The following is a 22,254-nucleotide window of genomic DNA, read 5'->3' on the forward strand; positions in this document are numbered from 1 at the left end:
CGTTCCAACTTCTATAGTGTTTTTCACACTTACTTCGAATTTTAAGAAGCCTGTGAGTTTTTAAAGATAACTTAACCAACAAATGTAACCTAAAATAACCCACTGCAAGTATGATTCTTCAAATTAAATTCCAAAGTTGCAGATTTAAATCACATCAAATACATCCCGCTAATGTTTTTTCTCGAAACGAGGTTCACTGACTAATGCTAAATGTCAAAACGTCTGACGTCTTCTTATGAGAATTTCTTAAAACTGCAAGCTTCTGGACGCTGTTCTGTACTTTCAAAAGCGATATGTCCTCCCTTACCGGTATCATGGCTCTGTTAGATTTCTGATTTAACCTCATGCGCGCTATATGAATTCTGCACGTATGCTGAGATTTTAAAAAACCCATGTTACATGACGAGCTGGGTTCTTCATCAGCTTGCGAGGAGGCTACACCATGACGAGCCCAGCTCGTCATGAGCATGGAAGGGGTTAAGTAACCAAAATAAAGCTACAACTGCATATGATCATCAGGATTTAAACACAAGAAGGAGGGCATGATTGCCATGAAATATATCCTATTGCTAAACACACCATCCCTTGAGGAATTATTTCTAGATTCATTTTGTGTTTTTTACTTGGTTATTCGATTTTGAAGTATAAAGTCCAGTCTGAGCTGGACTACCTCTTTGGCAAAGGGATGGTGAGGTCAAAACATGTTTGTTTGTGAATAATCGTTTGCAAAAAGCACATTTGAGATAGAGGTTGTTCAGATGAAATACTATTCGGAGGAAAAGCTCAAACATTCCCAATAATCACTTTTTCAACATAAGTGGTAAGCGCTTACTGTGCCTAGGAACGTAAGCCTCACCCCACCAATGAGGACCTGTAAGGCTGCAACGTGAAGGGGTTGCTTTTCTGTCTGTACAGATGGGATAGGGCAATTCACGCTAGACTCCTAACTTGGGGAAAGACTGATGTGCATGAGGTAACTCTTTTCTCTTATGACAGAGGCAATCTGAAGTAAAAGAAGCCAGAGCAAATCCCAGTGATTGAGTGCTCGTTTAACATTTGCATTCAGCACTTTTTGTATAAACTGGCTTATCATATCTGAATACATTGCAACCTTTTGTTTGCCAGAATTTACTGAAATGATTTCAATGCTATGTACATCAGCAGCTTTGTTAGCTAGCCATTTAATCCATGTGCTCTGTTGATGTAAGCTGTATCTTAATTGATGATCTTTTGTGTCTGTCCTTTTTCTGCACTGTATATATATGCATCACAGATCTAGCTCTAACTAAATGAAAGCACTAAATGAACTATGTATGACCTTCATCTCAGACTCCTAATCAAAATATTTGTATAATTTTGAATTATGGTTCTATATTTAAAATACAACTATTGTATCCTGTAACTAGTCCATTCTTTCTTGGCAGAGAAATCTTATTGCTGCTTTTGTGTGATTCAGATCCTCCAACTCTCCTGGAAACCAGCAGGTATGCTATTTGTGAAAACGTTTTGAGCATTTGATTTGTTGCATGAAATAACAATTCTAATGTTAGAAAACGGGTATATATCCATTTCATTGATTTCCTAACTGGGAACTACTTTATTTAAAACGTTTCCTGTTACTGATGTCACTGCAACTCTATCACCCACATCTTGTAGCATTGAATACGGATAAGTCTTACCTTTGTCTTGTATTTGCCAGGAAACGTTGGGACATTGCTTTGGTTTCAGAATATGTTTTACACATTATGTTGGTTTCCATCAGATCAGGCTATTGTCTGTGGGAAGGAAGCCCCAATTTAAAAGAATAGCACTCCATTGGTTGTCAGAGACTAGATATTGGTCTATTTTATTCCTCTAAGCTAAACTATGTACTTGACTGATTGCTAACTTGCATTAACCAAAGACAACGTAATTCACGTGCAATCTCTCATATTTGAAGACCAATACTAGAATATTACTGTTGCACTGGGCCTGTAGTATTGTTGAATTTTTTGTAGATCTTACAACTAAAAATATATTCCGATCTGTCTGCACTGTTCTAAGTTTGTTAATACTCTTCATTTAAAATGATGTTCCTAATGATTGCACTCGCTATTGGAAAAGCTGATTATTGTATATGAAATGACATTTTCCTAGAATTAGAATAATATTCTTGATATATAAAAGTGTCCAATTTATGGATACACAGATGCTCCTCCTGGATGTACCTCTCTGGGGCTTTTAATGTGAATTGAATTCCTTTTCATATATTATGCTTTAGTGTCCTTAAAAGGTTTCATAGATTCAAAGTGGTTAATAAAGTTATCTCTATGAATACTGTAGGAAACATATTGTTTTTGTTGTCCTTGTTAGTAGAAAAACATGAGCGGTGTATTGTATGAAGGAGATATTATAGTTATGTTGCTTAGTGATGTTTGCTGAGGGCAATGAAAAGTGCTTCTTTAAGCCTCTCTAGTTTCTCTGCTTCTCTTTAGCCTGACTCCTGATTTCTTAGCTCCTTCAGTTACCACCTGACTACCTTTTTGAGGATTTAATGGTGTATATAAGCGAGTTATTACATGTCACAGATGTAGCTAGGAGAAAGTGTGATTGCAAGAAGTAATGTGAAACTATAAATGACAGAGAAATTAGTTTGGAGTAGAACATAGCACATGAAAAAGAGTGATCCCAGAAGTCTGCAAGAACCACTGACATTTATGGGATGTGATAAGGGCAAGTCTGGCAACTAGTTACTTGACAACGTATCAAATAGCTGTAAATAAAAAAAATTAGCATCAGGTGGGATAAATGTACGATTATAGATTTATAAATGTACATGAAAAGAAGTCCAAATTGGCGAAACCTATCACTTCATCCCTTGCTATGCAAAATGTTATGTTCTGAAAAAAACCCATTTTGGAACAGCTTTACAGAGTTACTATCAGAAAGGATGATTCTATGTTGACCAGAACCAGCTAGAAACATATTTCTGAAACAATGTCCACTTTCTTTTTAACACACTTTTTCATATCGCTTCTTAATTGACAGCAGTTTAAACTCCTTTTTCTATTGGAAGGAATTTCTTTGTATATCTGAAGGACATAAATATGAAGAATGGAAATGATTAGCACCACATTTCTCAAGTGAGCTGTGGAACTGGTTTTGAGGACATATACATTATAGAAAATGGCTCCTAAATCAGTCTCCTGGAGTGCCACATCTGTAGTTATTTTATTGCTTTCACAATTAAAAAAGGTGAATCACCGGGAAACAATATAGAGAATACAGGGGGAAGGGATGTGGGGGACAAGCAGTATGTAAGAGAAAAAGTAAGAAAACATTACAAAACTCCGGTGTAATGCTGAAAGAAAGAGAAAAAAAGTAGCTTCCTTTTGTTGGCTGTGGAAGAATACAATAGCAAAACTAAAAAAACATTCAGCCAGTCATTTGTTTGTTTTGCTATAGTTGCCCTAAGTGGGGAGGGTATGCCCAGACATGGGTTATGTGCTCACTATGCCACTAGATTCAAGCTTGCCTAGCTGATGAGGGTGATAGCCGGAAACCAGTCTCAGGATGCCTGTTTTCCAGTTCAAGGATAAGCTGGCCTTCCAGTTCGGGCTGGACTATTCCTATGAGGAGCAGGGCCAAGGCTAATTCGCATATGGCTGGGCTTTAAACAGGGGTGGCTTGGTGAGCAAAAGCATGATGGATTTAACCTAGATCGGTGATTGGGGGTGAATATTTGATTTGTTCATCATTCCGTCCATCATTTGTTGTTTGCTTTCATCGGCGTAAGTGGGAACACTATAACCAGATGTGGGTCCCATGCTCACTGTGCTACTGAATTCAAGCTAGCCTGGCTGATGAGGGGGGTGATACCCGCTAACGATCCAAGGATTCTTGTTTCCGGTCCTGGGAGTACATGGCCTGGCAATTCGGGCTGGACTGTTCTCATGGGGAGCAGGATCAGTACTGATTTGCACATGGCTGGGTCCAAACTGAAATGGCATGGTGAGCAAAAAAACCCAGGTCTGTGACCGCGGACACATGTTTTATTTGTTATGAATTCTGTCCATTATTTGTTCTTCTTGTTTCTGTGGAAGAATACACGCCATTCAATCTAAAGAATGGTAAACCGACTATACTCCAGGTTAAGGACAAACACAAGAAAAGAAAGGAAAGAAATCAATTAAGAAGTGAGCACATGAGATTGGCGAGAAAACCAACCAGTGATAAGCAGTGTGTTGACTTGAAGACCACTCTAAGAATTGGTATTCTACTCAATACGTCTTTTTACTACTGACAGCCAAAGCTGTCTGTTTGTGAGACCTAAAGTGTAGAGAACGTCTGAAACCTTAGAAAATCTCATAAAAGAGTTCTTTGGCTGGAAAGAAAGTGCACAATGATGAGAACTGGCTGGACTTATCTGAGATCTGTACTTCCAATACCCAGAGACCTTTTGGGCCTAATATGTAAAAAAGATGTAGCCCCTCAATAAAATAATGCCACAGGAGAAAGCTGGATGTCTCTTATTAGTTCGTTTTGTCAGCAGCTTGCCCAGTTTTGGTAATTTGAAGGACATCACTCATGGCAGTAAGCTGCAATGGATCGAACACAAATTATAAAGGTAATCCGCAAAGGCAGCACGGATGGAGCACAGCATCCAAATTGTCGGCCTAATCCGTTTTTAGGTCTCGCACAGGCAGTGCATGCACTGCCTCTCCGAGGAATTAAGTATTTAGTAATACCAGCGAAACTCCACCCATTGCTTTTCTTTTTGTTTTTTCGCTTGCCATTGGTTCAATCTGGCATTGCTTTTCTTATCTCGCACATTGTTAGCTAGTGGTCCCATCCATCACTTCCGTTTTCTTTGTTTCTGCAGGAAGCAGCATCGACCAACTACAGTAGGCATACACTGGAAATGGAAATGGATGTGAATTTATAGAGCGCGAATTGCTGCCCGGGGGCGTCCAAGCGCTGGAAAATAACAAGTAGACATCCTAGAAGGCTGGCTAAGAGTTAGTCGGGAAGGTTGAAAAGGAATGTTTTCAACTGCTTGCGGAATAAGAGAGGTTGGAATTGGCTCTGAGATGTAGGGGGAGGGTATTCCAGGTTTTTGATGCATTGTAGGCGAACATCCTGCCGCCCGACCTAGTCTTTTTTATTCTGGGGGGCATAGCCAGAAAGGTCTGGCTGAAGCGGAGGTTTCTGCTCGGTTGGTAATGGGTGACTAAGTCACGGGTAATCATGGGACCTGTGTCCCAGAAGGCCTGATGGGCAATGCACATGGCCTTGAAAAGGATCCTCTGGCGCACTGGCAGCCAATGAAGGCTGACCAGACCGGCCCTCACTGATTGTCTGCGAAGAAGCTCGAGCAGTGAGCGAGCCGCGCAGTTCTGCACTGTCTGGAGTCTGCGTAAGGTGTAATCTGGAGCGCCGAGGTAGAGCACGTTGTTAAAGTCTAGGCGAGACTGTATTAGACCCTGTATAGCTACCTGCTTGGCTTCCATGGGTAGAAGAGGAAGGATTTTCTTTAACATCCTAAGGAGGCCAAAACAGGTAGCTGAAATTTTTGTAGCTTGAGTATTGAATGAGAGGGATCTATCCAGCCAAACCCCAAGGCTCTTGATGTTGTCCTTTGGTGCTGGAGGAGGGCCTAGACAGGGGGGCCACAGAGAGTTGAAAAAGCAGGGGTCGGAGGGGCCCAGGAACATCAGCTCCGTTTTGTCCCCATTTAGTTTGAGGGATGATGAGGACATCCAGCTCTTTACTTCCTCTAGGCACTGCGGGCGATATCTTTTGATGTAGGAACTACTTTGTTGTTTTGTAGTCATAGGGATCACCGAGAGCCGCATGGCCATCTGCTGCCCCGAGTGCACTGAGCGCCTGCAGCCCCCACCACATCCGAGCCGCAGCCTCCAGGCCCTCTGTTACACCCCTTACCGCACCGCTCGCTTTCATTAAATGATAGAAAGCACTATTTAATTCATGGCAATGGCGCCCTTGTGCTTCCATTTTAATAATGGTTACCACTTATTGAAAGTGCAGCCCAAAGCACTTCTAACTCCTGAGATGCAGGTTTTAACAATTGCTGCCGCTGGTGTGTGCATTTACATCGAGCCATGCAGACCTTCACTTTCACAATAGCTGGTGCTCCATACAGCACTCATGTCCCGTTCTGGGAGTGCTGTGCGGGGCAGCAGCTCTTCTTAAAGTAAAAGCGGGCATGGCGCCTGCAAATACAAACAAGCGGTATTCAAAACAACATGAGCAAAAAACAACTGAACACCGACTTTGGCAATGCAGGCTGCTTGTTTGTATTTGCAGTGCGCAATACGCACTTTCACTTTAAGAAAAGCTTTCCTCCCACACAGCACTCGCATTACAAATAAAATTGCGCTTGGTGTGCTGCAAATTCAAACAGGCGACCACCATTGAGTGAGTGAGTGAATCATTTTTAGAGCGCTCTTATGCCGAGGCGTCTTGGCGCTGTAAGACGAAGAGATGGGGAAAAAGCGGAGTTAGGGTAGCACAAAGAGCCAGGTCTTCAGCTCTTTTCTAAACTTAGCTATGCTCTTTTCAGAACGTCGTAAAGATGGTAAACTGTTCCAAAGCTTTGGAACTTGATGGGAAAAGGATCTGCCACCCCAACGGGCTCTCTTGATCCTAGGGATATAAAGTAGATTTTGAGTGCTTGATCTCAGTCGGCGTTCAGGAGTATAAGGTAGGAGAAAATTAGAGAGCTGCTTGGATGTCTGCCCATACAGAGATTTGTGGGCCAGGCACAGAACCTTAAATTGAATTCTTTTCCTAACTGGAAGCCAATGAAGTTCGCCTATTGCTTTAGAGGTAGGGTGTCGTTTGGGGAAATTTAGTAGAACTCTGGCCGCCGCATTTTGGATGGACTGGAGTCGGTTAAGCTGTTTTTCGCCGGCACCAATATATAGGGCGTTACAGTAGTCTACCCTGGACAAGATTAAAGCTCCCACAACTGTTTTCCTCAAGGTGAAAGGGATGTAAGGCAAGATCTTTCGGAGAACCTTCAGAGTGAAAAAGCAAGATGACGTGACCTGGTTGATTTGGGCTGTGCAAGAGAGGTCATTGTCCATGATGAAACCAAGGTTTCTAACCTTGTTGACTGGTGTGGGACAAACACCGGCTTCTGGAGGCCACCATGTATCGTTCCAAATGGAAGGATTTTGACCAAACTCGATCACCTCCGTTTTTCCGGCGTTGAGTTTGAGGAAGTGAGAGTTCATCCATGACTTCACATCCGACAGACAGTTCCTAAAACTGGTGGCAGTGGCTTCTACTGTCTGAACCAATGAAACCACCAGTTGGGTGTCGTCAGCATATGAAACTAAGTGTAGTCCATGGGATTTGATTAGTGCGGCTAGTGGTGTGACATAGAGATTAAAAAGGGTGGGTGACAGGGCCGAACCCTGGGGGACTCCACATGGCAGAAAGAACTCCTTAGACGTGAGCCCATCCCAATGGATTTGGTGAGTGCGTGCCTGCAGAAAGGAATGGAGCAGTTTTAGGGCACTATGGGAGATGCTCAACGTTGTTAATCTGTTTAACAGGACGTTGTGATTCACGGTGTCAAACGCCGCTGTCAGATCTAGTAAAATTAGGGCGGCTCTGCCTCCTTTGTCCATAGTTTGACGAATGTCCTCAGATGCTACGATCAGAGCAGTTTCTGTTGAGTGACATGCCCTGAAACCATGCTGCGTAGGATCTAATAGCAAGTTGTTTTCAAGATGTTTTGTTAGCTCTTGATTCATTACACTTTCCAGGATTTTAGCAGGTAAGGGTAGGCAAGATATTGGGCGATAATTCTTGACTTCATTGGGATCAAGGGTCTCCTTTTTAAGTAAGGTCCTGACGCACGCCTTCTTCCAACTGCAGGGAAATTGTCCGGAGTTTATTACTGAGTTGAGAAGGGGGGTTAAAGCTACGCTAATGATTTCAGGGATCATATGTAAAACATGGGGAGGACATGGGTCCATCGGCGAGCCCGACTTGGTCTGAAGGAGCAATGTCTTAACTTGGTCACAGCTTAGCTGGGATAAGCTAAGGAATTCCAGAATTGGTGTCCGTGAAGCCGGTTCATAATGAGCCGTTTCACACGGGGGTAGCGATCGCAGGTCATTATACACCGTCTGAACTTTCTGTTGAAAGAACGTGGCTATATTTTGTACAAATTCTTGGTGAGGCTGGAAAGTGATTTCTCTGGGGCTTTTGGCTAAATGAGTAATGGTCTTAAACAATTCCCTCGAGGAGTTTGGTGAGTCTTGAATTTTCTTTGTATAGAAAGCCGTCTTAGCTTTCTCGATGGCAAGCTTGTATTCATAAAGGGCAGCCGTATACTCCTTTCTGGACTGAAGGTTGTAGCCATTTCGCCAGAGTCTCTCGGCCCTTCTGCATTTCAGTTTTATTAATTTAACCTCTGGAGTGTACCATTGTGAGGTTGCCGAGCGTATCCTAGTTTTTTTTACTTCTTCTGGAGCTAGTTTGTCCATTGCCATTGCCTGCTTACCAGACAGGGACTAAAAAAACATGGAACTTTGACAATGGCTACCCCTAGTTTCATTTGCTTTTGATGCATTTTTTTTAAATTTGGCATCCCGCTTTTCATTTCCTTTTTCTACGATTGGCTGCGCACGTTGAATGAAGGTCGTAGCCTCCTTCCATAATGCCAGCATGCTGTCCGAGATATTGGGCTGCTGTGAGTTTGCTCAGATTCACGGACCTCCGAGTCCTAGCAGGGTTCAGTATTCCATCTGATTGACAAAAAAGGTTCTTCAGTCAGCTGACTGCCTGGTTAGATGTTGACCCAAGTATTTTACAAAAAATCTGCAAAGCAAGTTAGAAGATTTGCCGTTCTTCTTTATTCTTTTTGTAAAGCTCAAGCCTGCTTTTTACAGGGCTGACAGAGGACTGCTTTGATCTAAACGAATAGCCATGGGTGGTCCCAAGCAATTGTTTGATGTTATTTCAGTGCTTTATTAAAAGCATGGGAGAAAAAATACTATGAATGCTTTCACTAACAATTTCCACTAAAAGCGTTTAAAATAAGTTTGTGTATTGACATTACTTTTGTTTAATATTCTTATTGCTGATTTGGATAGTACATTGCACTAGGAACACCCTCTCCCCCCCAAAAAATGGAGGCCCTAATGAGTCCCTTCATTACATAGACTGATGGCATCGTATTGATTCACAGAGCTGGGAAAGGTATACACACACTAAATAATTCTCTTAGCCAAATTATATGATCATTAATAACAAAAAGTGTTATTTTTGGAAGAAAAGTTTTTAATTCAGGGTTATGGCACCTAAAGAGTAAAACTTTTGCGGCGGCACACTATAAATATCTATGGATTTGGTTTACTGAGTGAAGGGGCCTTTCCAACCATCTTTTATCTTCAAATCTAAAAGCCAACTTATTCAACATTGCACTTCGAGCCTTAGCATTGGCAATATCAAACCTTTCATTAGAGCCCCTTCTAGCAACAATTAAAGGCAAACTATTGCCACCTTTAGCTTACAGGCAGAGATTTTAATTTAAGGGCAACCTAACAAACTTTATTGATGTAGCCCAAAGTAACCCCTATACATGCCTGGTTGAATTGCCAGGATCAACATTACCTGCCCGAATAAAGCTGCAGTTTTGTCTATTCAAACAATAAACAGTGCCCTTAAATCTGCTTCTTTTTATGAAAGAGGGTCTTGTTCTGACATAAAGAAAACACATGTTTAGGGCTAAGCTCTTGCAAGGAGAGGCTTATCCAGCTTTACTTGGTGATTCCTTTCTAGCAACCTTTAAGTAAAAGTTAATTTACTGCTGATACAGTTTAATACCCACATCCAAAATAAAAGGCCTGCCCTAACCCGGGCACCAGGAGTTCTATTAAAAGGTGTCTTTTGCTAAAACTGTTTGCACATACTTAGGTTTGATTGAAGAATAAAGGAAATTGCTCCTTGCATTGTTTACTCAATTTAATATTCAACCATGTCCAGAGGGAATTATTGTTTTGCCTCTAAGGGAAACATCTTCAAGTGGTGGGAGTACATCAGAAAAGTTGACGTTGAGTAGGAGCTTAGCGCGCATCCAAAATGGTCGCGTGAGCTGTGAGCTCCCGAGACCCTCGCTGCCTCCACCGACTATCCTGGCACTAATCCTGGTTTTGACGATCGGTTCTTTTTGCCGCGACTCTCCTGATCTGGAAGACCCTTTTCAGAATTTGAATTGGTCGCTGGTTGCCCAACTTGCTCCCTCTGGTGCCCAAAGGCCTACATCGTGGCTCATCCCGGACCTTGGGCATTGGGTGCGCCCCGAAAGTAATTGAACAACAACGGCCTGCGGCGAACTCGGATGCCTGGGACCTACTTTTGGTTTCGTTCCCCCATGGTCGCGAGGACTCGAGATAGCTGATCTCGAGCCTGCTGGCTGCCATAGCTGTCTGAACCCCACGGTGCCCCTTGTTTCAACACCTTGGGGAGTTTTCCTTCGAGGGAGCCATTTATACCAGATCTCGGAAGCCCCGGCGGGGCAGCTTATCCACCATGGCGGCTCGGTCGGAAGGAGACAAGCGGTCTATCAAATCTACAACTCATGGTGGCGGAACCCAGGCTTCCATCATGGACAGATTTGCTCGGAGCAAGGGTTCGCCGAGTGGGACCGGGAAAATCTCAGAGGGTATGAGTGGTGGTGCCCAGGAACCGGAGGAACCGACTCTTCGTGACATTATGGGAGCTATCGCCAGAATACAGTCATCGATGGGCCAACAATATGAGACCTTGGCGGCCAAGATCGACACCGTGGCAGTGGATGTGGGCCTAATCAGGGCAGATCTGGGGAAAACCAACGAGAGAGTGAAGTCATTAGACATTAAGACTGCCAGTCTCACTTCGGATGTGTCCGAGCTCCAAATCGAGGTTCGCACCCTTCGATCCTCCGGCGAACGGTTCGCCCGCCGCCTCGAGGATTTTGAAGGTCGTGCTAGGCGAAACAACATTCGCATTATAGGAGTTCCGGAGACGTCGACAGATCAATCGACGGACCTTCTTGTGGAAGACTTGATCGTTAATCATCTAGCCCCTAAAGGCCTGAGGAAACTTTTTGCCGTGGAGCGCGCCCATAGGATTCCGGGCGGCAGACGGACACAGGGGACGGCCCCGCGGCCCATCATCGCACGGCTCTTCAACTATAGAGACAGAGACGCCATTTTGCAGGCATCGAGGACCAATGGTCCCACCAGGTTTGAGAACACCTCTGTTAACTTTTATCCTGATTTCACTCCCCTGGTGCAGAAACAGAGACTGGCGTTCTCCGGGGTGAAAGGTAGGCTACGGGATTTGGGCATGAAGTATGCTATGCTTTTCCCTGCTCATCTACGAATCGAACACAATGAACGGGTGCTCTTCTTCGATGTGCCTGAGGTGGCTAGTGACTGGTTGGACACGCTATCCACGCCGAGAGACAATGATGACAACGCTGGTGGGGCCGAGGGAAGCCAGCGGGATCAGGAGGAGTAGAGGCACCGGCATATGTGACATTGTATCGTGTTACGATATTTTAGATTTTTCTTTTTTGGGTCGATGACTTTTAAAACTGGGACCCTGGGGTGGCGGGGGGGGCTCGGGACTTCTCCTCCGGGGGTGTGTTTCCTTTCATACGTAGTTCTGGTTATTGGGGTAGGGCGACAGGCACACTGCAATGGGGTGGTTTTTTGGCTCTTCGCAGGGGTGCAGGGTGGGGGGTTGTTGTTCAAGGGTTCGGGGGTGGGGGGCTTGGTTTTCTCTAGTTTGCTTATACTGCATTTGAGGCTACGTACTGCTGCTATTTCTGTGTTTCCTTCATGGGGGTGGTGATTTTCTATTTCCGGGATGGTGGGTAGAGGGTTGCAGATCTTGAGCTGGAATGTCAATGGTTTGGGGGACAAGATAAAGCGGGGAATTGTACTTCAATATGTGAAACACCACTCTCCTGATGTCATACTTCTGCAAGAAACGCACCTGGTTGGAAATATGTTTTGTGCAATGAATCGTAGGGGCTACAAGCTAGTGGCACACTCGGGGTTTACATCGGGTTCCAGGGGTGCTGGTATTATGCTTCGTAATTCCCTTCCCATTGAGATAGACGACACGATTTTGGAAGATAGGGGTCGATATGCTGCAATTGTTGGGAGATGGGAGGGGAGAACTGTTATTGTCCTTTCGGTTTATGTTCCCCCTGGACTGCAGACTACCACCTTTGCTGATTTGGGTAAATTGTTGCTTGAGCTACGCGAGGGACTTCTGGTGATGGGAGGGGACTTTAACTCTGTTATGGATGGTTCGCTGGATAGACACCCTCCCAGGGCTCTCACATCATGCCAATCTGGCCTCAGTGGGTTGTTGGATACGTTTGGTCTGGTGGACTGTTGGCGGATGCTACACCCGGGTCTGGCCCAATACACCTTTCACTCTGGGGCGCTTGGGAGTCTGGCTATGCTTGATTATCTTCTTGTGCCCGCTGCCCAGGCCGCAACTGTGCGAGAGGCCCGACACTTGCCTAGAGGCATTTCGGACCACTCCCCGCTGTGGATTCATATTGATCTCCATTTGAACGCTGGGGGCCGAGTCGCCCCATTCAATCCCTGGCATCTCCGGACTCCGGAGGTTAGAGCGGGGTTAATCAAAACTATAGACCTTTATTTTGCGGAGAATGTGGGTTCTGTTTCGTCCTCGGTGTCCCTCTGGGAAGCTTTTAAACCTGTGGTGCGGGGCCTGGCACTTTCGCTTATCGCTAGCGCGAAGAGGCGACACAATGAGGAGGTCGAACGGCTGGAGGCTGAAGTGGACACTCTAGAGAGGGAACTTGATACAGGAATTACGCGAGAGAAGTTGCATATCCTGCAATTGAAACAATCTGACTATAAGGCCCTGGTTACGAATGCTGCGAAGGCTATGAGTCGGGAACAAATGGGTCGTCTGTATGATGTGGGTGATAAGGCGGGGAAGCTTATAGCGTGGTTGGACAAGCGGGATGGATTGAGTCGTGTGGTGCCTGTGATTAAGCGTGAGGATGGGGTATGTGTGACTGATCCACTGGAGATAGTAGAGGAGTTTGCCTCGCACTTTCGCAAGGTATATGCTCCGGTCTCGGATCTGCCTGAGGAGGACTCCCGCCTTTTGCTTCGTGATATCGCCCTGCCTTGTCTGTCCGAATCTGATAGGGAGAGTCTGGAGGCGGCCTTTTCCACGGATGAGGTGGCACTCGCTATTCGCTCCATTCGCTTTGGTAAAGCCACGGGTCCTAACGGCTTGCCCATCGAGCTGTACAAGTTGTGCCCAGACAAAATGGCGTTATATCTTCGCGCAATGTTCTTGGAGTCGAGAGAGGTGGGCCCCCTTCCCCGAGATCAACGACTTGCCTCCATTGTGGTGCTTCCCAAGGAGGGCAAACCTCGTGAGCTTTGTTCCTCATACAGGTCTATTTCTCTCCTAAACATCGAACCCAAGGTTTTGTCAAAGGTGTTGGCCAACCGATTGGTAACTGTTATAAGCAATCCAGACCAATCCGGTTTCATTCCTGCCCGTAACACTGCACTCAATCTACGTCGCCTGCATGGTGTGCTGGCGAGAGCGGACACTCTGCGTGAACCGGCCATTTTGGTCTCGTTGGATGCCACTATGGCGTTTGACACTGTGGAATGGCCATATTTGTGGGCGGCGTTGGCTAAGTTTGGCTTCGGGCCGGTGTTCATTGGGTGGGTTCGTTTGCTGTATGAGGAACCCTTGGCCCAGGTGGTAGTGAACGGAAAAGTGTCGGCTCCCTTTGCTTTGGGTCGTGGCACACGGCAGTGATGTCCCCTCCGTGATGTTCTCCGTTGCTTTTTGCTCTGGCACTGGAACCCTTGGCTGCTTGGTTGAGATGGGAACCTTCTCTCAAGGGCCTCAGGTGGGCCTCCGGTTTTGAAGACCGCATCTCGCTTTATGCGGATGATATTCTTCTCTACCTAACTTCCCCGCGGAAATCCTTGGGAGTGCTATTTGATGTCCTTAGCTCCTTCGGTAGGAACTCGGGATTAGTCATCAACTGGTCGAAGTCCTGTGTATACTCGCTTACGGGGGATGTCCCTCTAATACCACGTACTTGTCCGATACAGATCTCGTCCACCGGGTTTAAATATTTAGGTATTCACATCTCACGTGACCCGACAACAAGATACCGGCTCAATCTTCTTCCCCCGCTCGCTCGGTTGCGAGCAGATGTGAAGGGGTGGAATAGACTGCCTCTGTCCCCGATGGGTAGGGCAGCCCTATTCAAAATGATGTCCCTTCCCAGGTTTTTGTAGGCTCTCCAGAACACGCTAGACCTGGTGCCCTCCAGCTACTTTCGTGAGGTAGAAAGCTTGCAAAGGAAACTGATCTGGGCCGGCCGTCACCGGATTGCCTTGGCTAAGCTTACGCTTCCATGGTATGATGGCGGAATCGCTCTGCCGGATGTCCGTCGGTATTACTGGGCCTCACAATTGAGCCCAATTAACCATGCTATGTATGGTCCGGCATCTAATCCAGCCTTTGCCATGGATAAATGGTTGCTTCCGGGCGGGGACTATAATAGCGCGTTTTATTCGAAACGGCCGGATGTGGCCCTCACTGGGCCCACAAAGGTCGCGGTGAAGGTTTGGCACAACGCTACCGCTGCCACGGGTTGGTCGGATACCCTCACTCGGGCTACTCCGCTTTATGCGTCGTAAAAGTTGGGTAATTTATGGACAACTAAGGGGTTTGATAAGTGGGACCTTATTGGAATTAGCGTAGTTGGTGACCTGTTGCGGAAGGACGAGACCAAATCTTTTGAGGAGCTGCAACGGGAGTTTCAACTCGGCCCTCGCGAGCACTTCCGTTACATTCAAGTTCGGCACGCCCTTTCTTCTGTGATGTTGCCTGGGACATCTGTCCCGGACTCCTCCCCCCTGGAGGATAGAGTGCTGGACGGGCATATCCCGGACAGTACGATCTCTTTAATATACAAGAAGTTAATAAACCATCGGGCTGACCTTCTTGTACGGCTCTGCACGTCTTGGACCGAGGATGGAGTGGAGCTTGACGATGAGGACTGGCAGGCGGCGATATCCTCTCCTAAAGAGGTGGCTATCCCGGCTCGTCTGAGACTGGTGCAATTAAAGATCTTGCACCGAGTGTATGTGACAGGGGGCATTCTCAAACTTTACCTGCAGTGGTGGGGAGCCGTGAGGGGAACGGCCAACTAAACCCTTCACCCATCCAGCCGTGAGGGAAACGGCAAATGCGACGCTGAACCAGGGACGCTCCTGGCCAAATCGGGCACCAGGAACTCCATTTCCCAGCAGCCCCGTGACCTGGCGCGCTCGTGACGCTCCCGCTGCGCCTGGAGGTGCCTCAAGAACGCGGAGCACCGAGCGTGCCTGGGGGCATTCTCAAACTTTACCTGCAGTGGTGGGGAGCCATGAGGGGAACGGCCAACTAAACCCTTCACCCATCCAGCCGTGAGGGAAACGGCAAACGCGACGCTGAACCAGGGACACTCCTGGCCAAATCGGGCACCAGGAACTCCATTTCCCAGCAGCCCCGGGACCTGGCGCGCTCGTGACGCTCCCGCTGCACCTGGAGGCACCTCAAGATCGCGGAACACCTCCCGCCCCGCGGGACGCGTGCGGAAGGGCATCGGGCTAAGCCCGGGCAAAGGGCGGGCCCTCTACGGCCCTCAGAGGCCAGAGGAGGACGGGACGGGCCACCCCACTTGACACTATCTAAGGAGGAGGTACAGAGACGTTTTAACTTCTTACTTATCTCGCATTGTAGTGCCTATTGTCGCTTTTGGAGTTCTTCTTTTCTTTAATCATGTCCATCTGGGAGGAGCTGAATGCCCTGTGTGGCACAAAGTATGTCCCGGACGCATTAACCCCCCCTATAGTGGGCAGAGACGCTGACCAACTAAACTGCACTCCACGGGATATACCTTTATCCCCCAATAAATCCCCCTCTCAAGTCAAGACACTGCCCCGGGGTTTAAACTGTAAAAAGAAGCATGATGAGGAAAAAGATAATGATATTGAGAATCAATCTAATGCTCACAAATTGTGCACCAGCCCCTCATTATCCCCCTCTAACCCAACTATATTAACGCCGGACAAGGCTGTGAATAGAATACATAACTCTGTATCGCCCCTCCAATTGTCCTTACTGGCTCAGTTCGAGCAATTGTTAATATCTGCAATATCACCACTGGTCACAAAAATCAATGATCTAGGGGACAGGTTGACCAGTATTGAAAAAACAATTAAAAGGAACTATCTACCAACTGAAAAAACTGCTATATCCATTTTCCCTATTCCCTCTATCAACAACGAAAAGCCTAAGTCCACTGCACGTAGGAAAGTCCAAACTCTCTAATCCCCTTTTACTACACCTATTCCAAGTGGCCCTAACGTTACTTTTAATCCCGCACTCGTACCTCACAGAGCTCCCAGGATCGCTCTAGAAAGAAGGCATCGTATTAATCTACCTCCCGAAGCCGCCCCATACGTGACTGTCCTCTCTGGGGTCCCTGCACTTAGTCGGGGCAAACTTGAAACACACCAGGACCTGCTAAACAAAGCCATTTTCTGGCTAAAACACAACAGACCGTTGCCACCTGCCCTAGATGGTGGAATCCTGAGCGTCAGGAGGGTGGGGTGGCTAGGTACGTTTCCCAAAGACATCTCGGGGGACTTGATTTTAATCAAATTCAAGAATAGGAACATTGTCCCCTACCTACGATCTTGCCAGCCCAAAGAAGGAGATGGCCCCATTTGCATTTGGGACTTGTATGATTTTTATCCCGGCCCCCGACATAATTCGTTACCAAGACAAATGACAATGAATCATAATTCTTGGTGAAAGGGGATCCCGTGTACCCTGTGCTATTAACCCTCTAGCCTCTAATTAGTTTTGATTATGCACGTACATTGTTTAGTTGACTTGTCAAATTGATTTAATCTTGTTTTAATAGTCGGTTTCTTTTTACCTTGTAATGAAATGTTGAGATATCTATGCATGTATGTATTTTTTGTTGCTTTTATGGTTTTAAACTAAAAACCGAATAAAGCTAATCTGAGACAGGTCCTCGATTGTTGCGGATGGGGTTTGTTTCGGATGCCTTGTGTAAGCGTGGATGTGGTATGGTAGGTACGTTCCTCCATATCATATGGGAATCCCGGCGATTGCTACATTCTGGACCCGTGTGCATGGTGTTATGTCTGAGGTGACGGGTGTTTCGCTTTTGCCTGAGGTTCGGAGATGTCTGCTTAATGTGTGGGAGCCAAACGACTATAATGTTGCCCAAACGCAGTGGGCCGCCCTGGGCAACATGGTTGCGAAGCGTGACATTGCACAATTGTGGGGGTCGGCGCAACCTCCGAGTCTGTCTGCATGGTCTAGAAATATGGACTGGTGCATGTTCCGTGAAAAGACGGTTTATGTTGCCAGGGGCAGGCCCAAAAAGTGGGGTAGAATATGGGGTCAGTGGAATCAATACCGTGGCAAGATTTGCTCCCCTCCCTTTGAGCCACCACCGGAACGTCTCCAATCCCCTTAGCATGACATTCCCACCTCTCTAGGTGTCATTTTTGTATTGTTGCATACTACCTGCTCCCTCTCCCATCCCGTTCCGGATTTACAGTTTGTTGATAATTATCTGTGCAGACGTGGTGCCCCTCTCCAGAAGGATTCTCTAGGACTGTTTTCTTTTATGACTAGCCTGTGCAGTATTTCCATGTTTGTTGGGTGGGGGGAGTTGCTTACCAAAAAAGATAAAATTAAAACCTTTCCTTCTCCTTTGTAAGTATGTATGGCGAGACGTGGTTTTTATTTGCCGCTGGGCCCTATAGGTTGTCGGCTGAAGGGCTGTGTATCTTTTCATCAGTACTGTATTGTGGTAGATACTAACAGGCCCACGGTGCCGTATACCTGCTTTTGTACTTCCATGTCTTTTATAATTAAGGTTTTTAAAAAAAAAAAAAAAAAGAAAAGTTGACGTTAAGAGAATGAACCAATGGCACATAAGTATTATTCTCTATGCCACAGATTAATAGATTTTTTACATTTTTTATTTAATGCCCAAAGGAGGGGCTAATTTCTGGCTAGCGACAGTTTCTTTAAAAACTTGCTGGACATGAGGAACTGTTCCGTGGATATAATTCCAGTGCCATCACCTTCTTCTTCAGTGTCCTTCATCAAAGCTCTCTCTGGGGAAGCTTATCCCTACTTATCAGTGCCTCCCTCAGTGAAGTCATCTTCCCAGAAGCTCTTAAGAAAGACCAGATCCTCTCACTCCTAAAGAAACCTGCACTAGACCCTGATGAACTTGCCAACTATGGGCCCATCACGTACTACCATTCAAGATCATTGAAAAAACAGTCTATGTTCAACTCCAAAGTCATATAAATGCTAACAATCTCCTGCACAACTACCAGTCTGACTTCAAATCACGCTGTAGCGGTAGGCGTGGCTTGCAGCCGTGCATGATGGCTGCAGCCTAGAGGAGCTCCGGGACTACCGAGAGGTCCCCCCAGCAATCCGTCCACTAATCCTTCTTCCCTCTTCTCCTCTCTTCTCTCCTGTTGCCTGCACTTCTCTCTGTTCGTCTCATTTTGCTACTAGCACCATGCAACCGTTGGGTGTAAGTGCGCTCTACAAGAATTTTTAACATAACATCCATTCTGAAAATCAACCCCAAAGCTCAAGATCGCAAACCGGAAAGTGTGGAGCATCTGGCGATCTAAATTGGAGGCCGGAATATTGCTGCAGTGCGACCCCAGAGACGCGGCCATTGTGAGGCCTATCTGCGTGACTGCAGCAGTGGCCTCCTGTAGCACAACAGCCCAGCGCGGCAGCTTCAGGATCGCAGTGGCCGCATCCGGAGCGGCAGGCGCCGTAATTCACGCAAATTGGCAGCCAGACGAAAGACCAAACAGTGGGTGGCCATGGCGGTAGAGTGCCCCGAGGACAGTGCGGGCCCTGGCACCATTCCCAGACGACATGCCAAAGAAAGAGCGGCGGCGGCGGAGAACTCGCACCACAGAGACCAGGTGCGGGCGGACTCCGCCATCCATGCATAGAGGTACCCAGGGCGGAACCAGTGGGGCACCATTCCTAGCCACCAGTAAAGCGGTTCAACAGATTGAAAAGTCGTAACACGTGGAACCAGGAGAAAGGCCATTGCTGAACACGTGGGCACAGGGAGGCCCCGAGTCTACAGGCAGCGCGCAAGCACCTCCGCGCCTCACCAGTTCCCTGCTACGAGTAACTGGCCAAATCCTTGTGTTATCAGTATACCGGCTTCACAGTCTCAGATGTGGTGCCAGCACTCGGGCATAACCGGTTTAGGAGACATTAATCGCTACTGGGCACCACGACCCCTCAGGACACCCCTGGGCCTAGCCATGGGCCTACACTACTGTCCCCCCACTGTTGCTGCTCATACTGCGTAGCGGGAAAACCAAAAGGTTGAGTGTGACGTACAATCACACGGCAGGCATCAGCGAGTACTGCTCCATACTCCGACTGGGCACCCCTTGCCCGTAAATCGTACCCTAATGGGGGGCAGAGGCCAGCGTGCAACGCAGCAAATCAAGCTAGACAAGTATGCCTACTCTAAAGACTTTCCGGTCCTGCCTGCAAGACTGCTCCCAAAGAACAAGCCCCCACGCAGGAAGACCAGCCAGAAGTTACACTACAGGACATTATGTCCGCCCTCATCAGTGTTCAGACAACGGTGGGATCAATCTCGGCGGACGTCTCCTTCCTTCGCGATGACTTACAGAAAATGGCCGCGAGAGTTACAGAGGTAGAAAATGTAACAACGTCGCTTGTTAAAGATACTACCACTCTTAAACTGAAAGTCAGTCAACTAGAAGCAGAAAACAGGCTGGTTGCTGCGAAGCTGGATGACCAAGAAGGACGCTCTTGGCGCGACAACGTCAGGATTACGGGCCTTCCGAGAAAGCGAAGGGGGACCAGCAATGAACCTGTACATTGAAGAGCTCTTCAAGACGAGGCTCCAGCCGAGTGGACTATCTAGTTTTTTCTCGGTCCAGAGGGTTCACAAGGTACCGGAGGGTAGGCCCAAGCCTGGGGCTCCCCCCAAATACGTGTTGGCTCGCATTTTTAACTTTCGCGAACGTGACGCCTTTCAACAGACGTTGCGGTGGCTCCACCGCTGCGCATTATGAACTCAGTGGTATCATTCTTCCCCGATTACACAGCCGCAGTCACCAGGAAGAGAAGGAGCTTCCTTGAGGTGAAAAAAGAACTCGGGCGCAGAGAAATCACCTACTCTGGTTCTTTGCGGCGCCTGAGGAGGTACATGACTGGCTGGAGGGCTTGTGACAGGTAGGAAGCTCGGACGACCTGCAAAGATGTCCACCACGGGAGGCCTCATCAAGTGAGAGAGATGGTGGCAGGGAACGGGACCCACCGCAAGGGAAGGATGGAAGATGAGGTTGGGCTACATCCAGAATGGAAGGTCACTCAACAACAGAGGGACTTGCTGGAAGAGGACGGCGAGACTTGAGGTCCAAATGAACAGCACCACGCAACTGATCCAGGCTGGCTCGCTCTAGTCAAAACTGAGATGCTATAAGGGATATACGTTGATACACTTACTGTTACGTTCTATACAGGTTGGGGGCAATGGGGAACCTTGAGGGACATCTCAGACTTTACCTCCCGCACGCAAGTACTGTTCATGGGATGGAAGCACTCTGCACTGTTGGTGTGGCGGGCAATTGGGAATCCGTCTTGCAGGGAAGCAGGGTGGAGGGAGGGGTGCAGTTCAAGTTCGATTGTGTTGATTTTAAGTTGTTTACAAGAGAGTATTCACAGCTAATACAATTTGCCGTAAGGACGGTGCCACACAGAGGCAAAACACCACTGTTCCCATGTCAACCGATCACTCACACACTAAGTTCCCACCTAATGGTAATTTCCTGGAATATAAACGGCCTGTGTAACAAAATAAAGAGGGGTTTAGTATTACAATACCTCAAGCGACACAACCCATCAGTCGCCTTCATCCAGGAAGCGCATCTGGTCGGCACGGCAACTAGGGTGTTGGATAGATGGGGGTTCCAAATGGCGGTCCACTCTGACTTATCATCGGGTTCCAGAGGGGTGGGGATTTTAATCAGGAAAAGCTGCCCTCTAGTAATAACCAAGACTTGGACGGATGATCAGGAGCGTTTTTCGGCACTCTCCTGTCAATGGGAAGAGCGACCATACAATCTTGTGACAGTATATATTCCTTCCGGCTCCACAATCTTGCCCTCCCGACCCTCGGTAGGTTTCTGTTGGCACTACCGCCCGGGAAGTCAATCATAGGGGGCGACTTTAACACCACAATCGATGCAGCACTAGATAGATCCCCACATAGGGAACAGGGGACAACCTCATCACCCCTCCGGGAGTTCCTGGACGCAATCAGGCTGGTGGACGTGTGGCGCACATGATATCCCGAAGCACACCATTGCACCTACCACTCGGGCACACAATAGCTTATTGCGTATTGATTATATATTTACCTCCCCCGCAAGTATGGGGGGAATATTAGAGATTAAACACCTCCCTAGAGGTATCTCCGATCATGCCCCCATATTCATGACATATATATCGCACCTCATGGGAAGAAGACGTACATACCCTCTACATCGTGGATACCTCAAAGAACCCAAAATTTGGAAACGCCTCCATAAGACCTCCGAACATTACTTCCGAGAAAATACGCACTCAGTGGCCTCCCCCGTCACCTTATGGGAAGCATATAAAACAGTCCTCCGGGGACAAGCTATTTCTTTAATCACGCCCCACAAACTGGACCAAACACAACAGGTATAGGAATTTGAACGGGCGATTGGCCGGGCAGAAAGCGTGCATGCCACTGATCCCACTGACCACACGACCCACTCCCTTAACCTGGCAAAACAAGCCTATAGGGACTACATATGGGAGGGTGCTAAAGGGAAAATCACAAAAACACAACACACCATCTACGAAGTTGGGGACTTAGCCTGGTTAGATAAAAAAGAACGGGCCAGTTGTTGGGTGGCACAGATACAGATGCCCTCAGGGGAGACACTAACAGATCCAAACGACATAGTCACAGCATTTGCACACCACTACAAAACAGTATATACCCCCGTAGCTATGACTTCTGTAGAAGAAAATCTGGCCTATATCAAAGACAGACGTCTGCCAAAGTTGATA

At 47.1% G+C, this 22,254-nt stretch overlaps 1 protein-coding gene across 2 annotated transcripts in view; it reads left to right on the forward strand.

The window, feature by feature from the left end:
* SAAL1 (serum amyloid A like 1) overlaps nucleotides 1-22,254 on the forward strand; it is a 266,162-nt gene that overhangs the window by 113,058 nt on the left and 130,850 nt on the right. For both annotated transcript variants that reach the window (XM_086956068.1, XM_086956067.1), the window contains one exon: nucleotides 1,425-1,484. In XM_086956068.1, coding sequence (XP_086812194.1) covers nucleotides 1,425-1,484 — 60 coding nt within the window. The remainder of the gene's footprint in view (nucleotides 1-1,424; nucleotides 1,485-22,254) is intronic.

Source organism: Lissotriton vulgaris, chromosome 2_1 (genome assembly GCF_964263255.1).
Source record: "Lissotriton vulgaris chromosome 2_1, aLisVul1.2, whole genome shotgun sequence".
NCBI classification, from domain to species: domain Eukaryota; kingdom Metazoa; phylum Chordata; class Amphibia; order Caudata; family Salamandridae; genus Lissotriton; species Lissotriton vulgaris.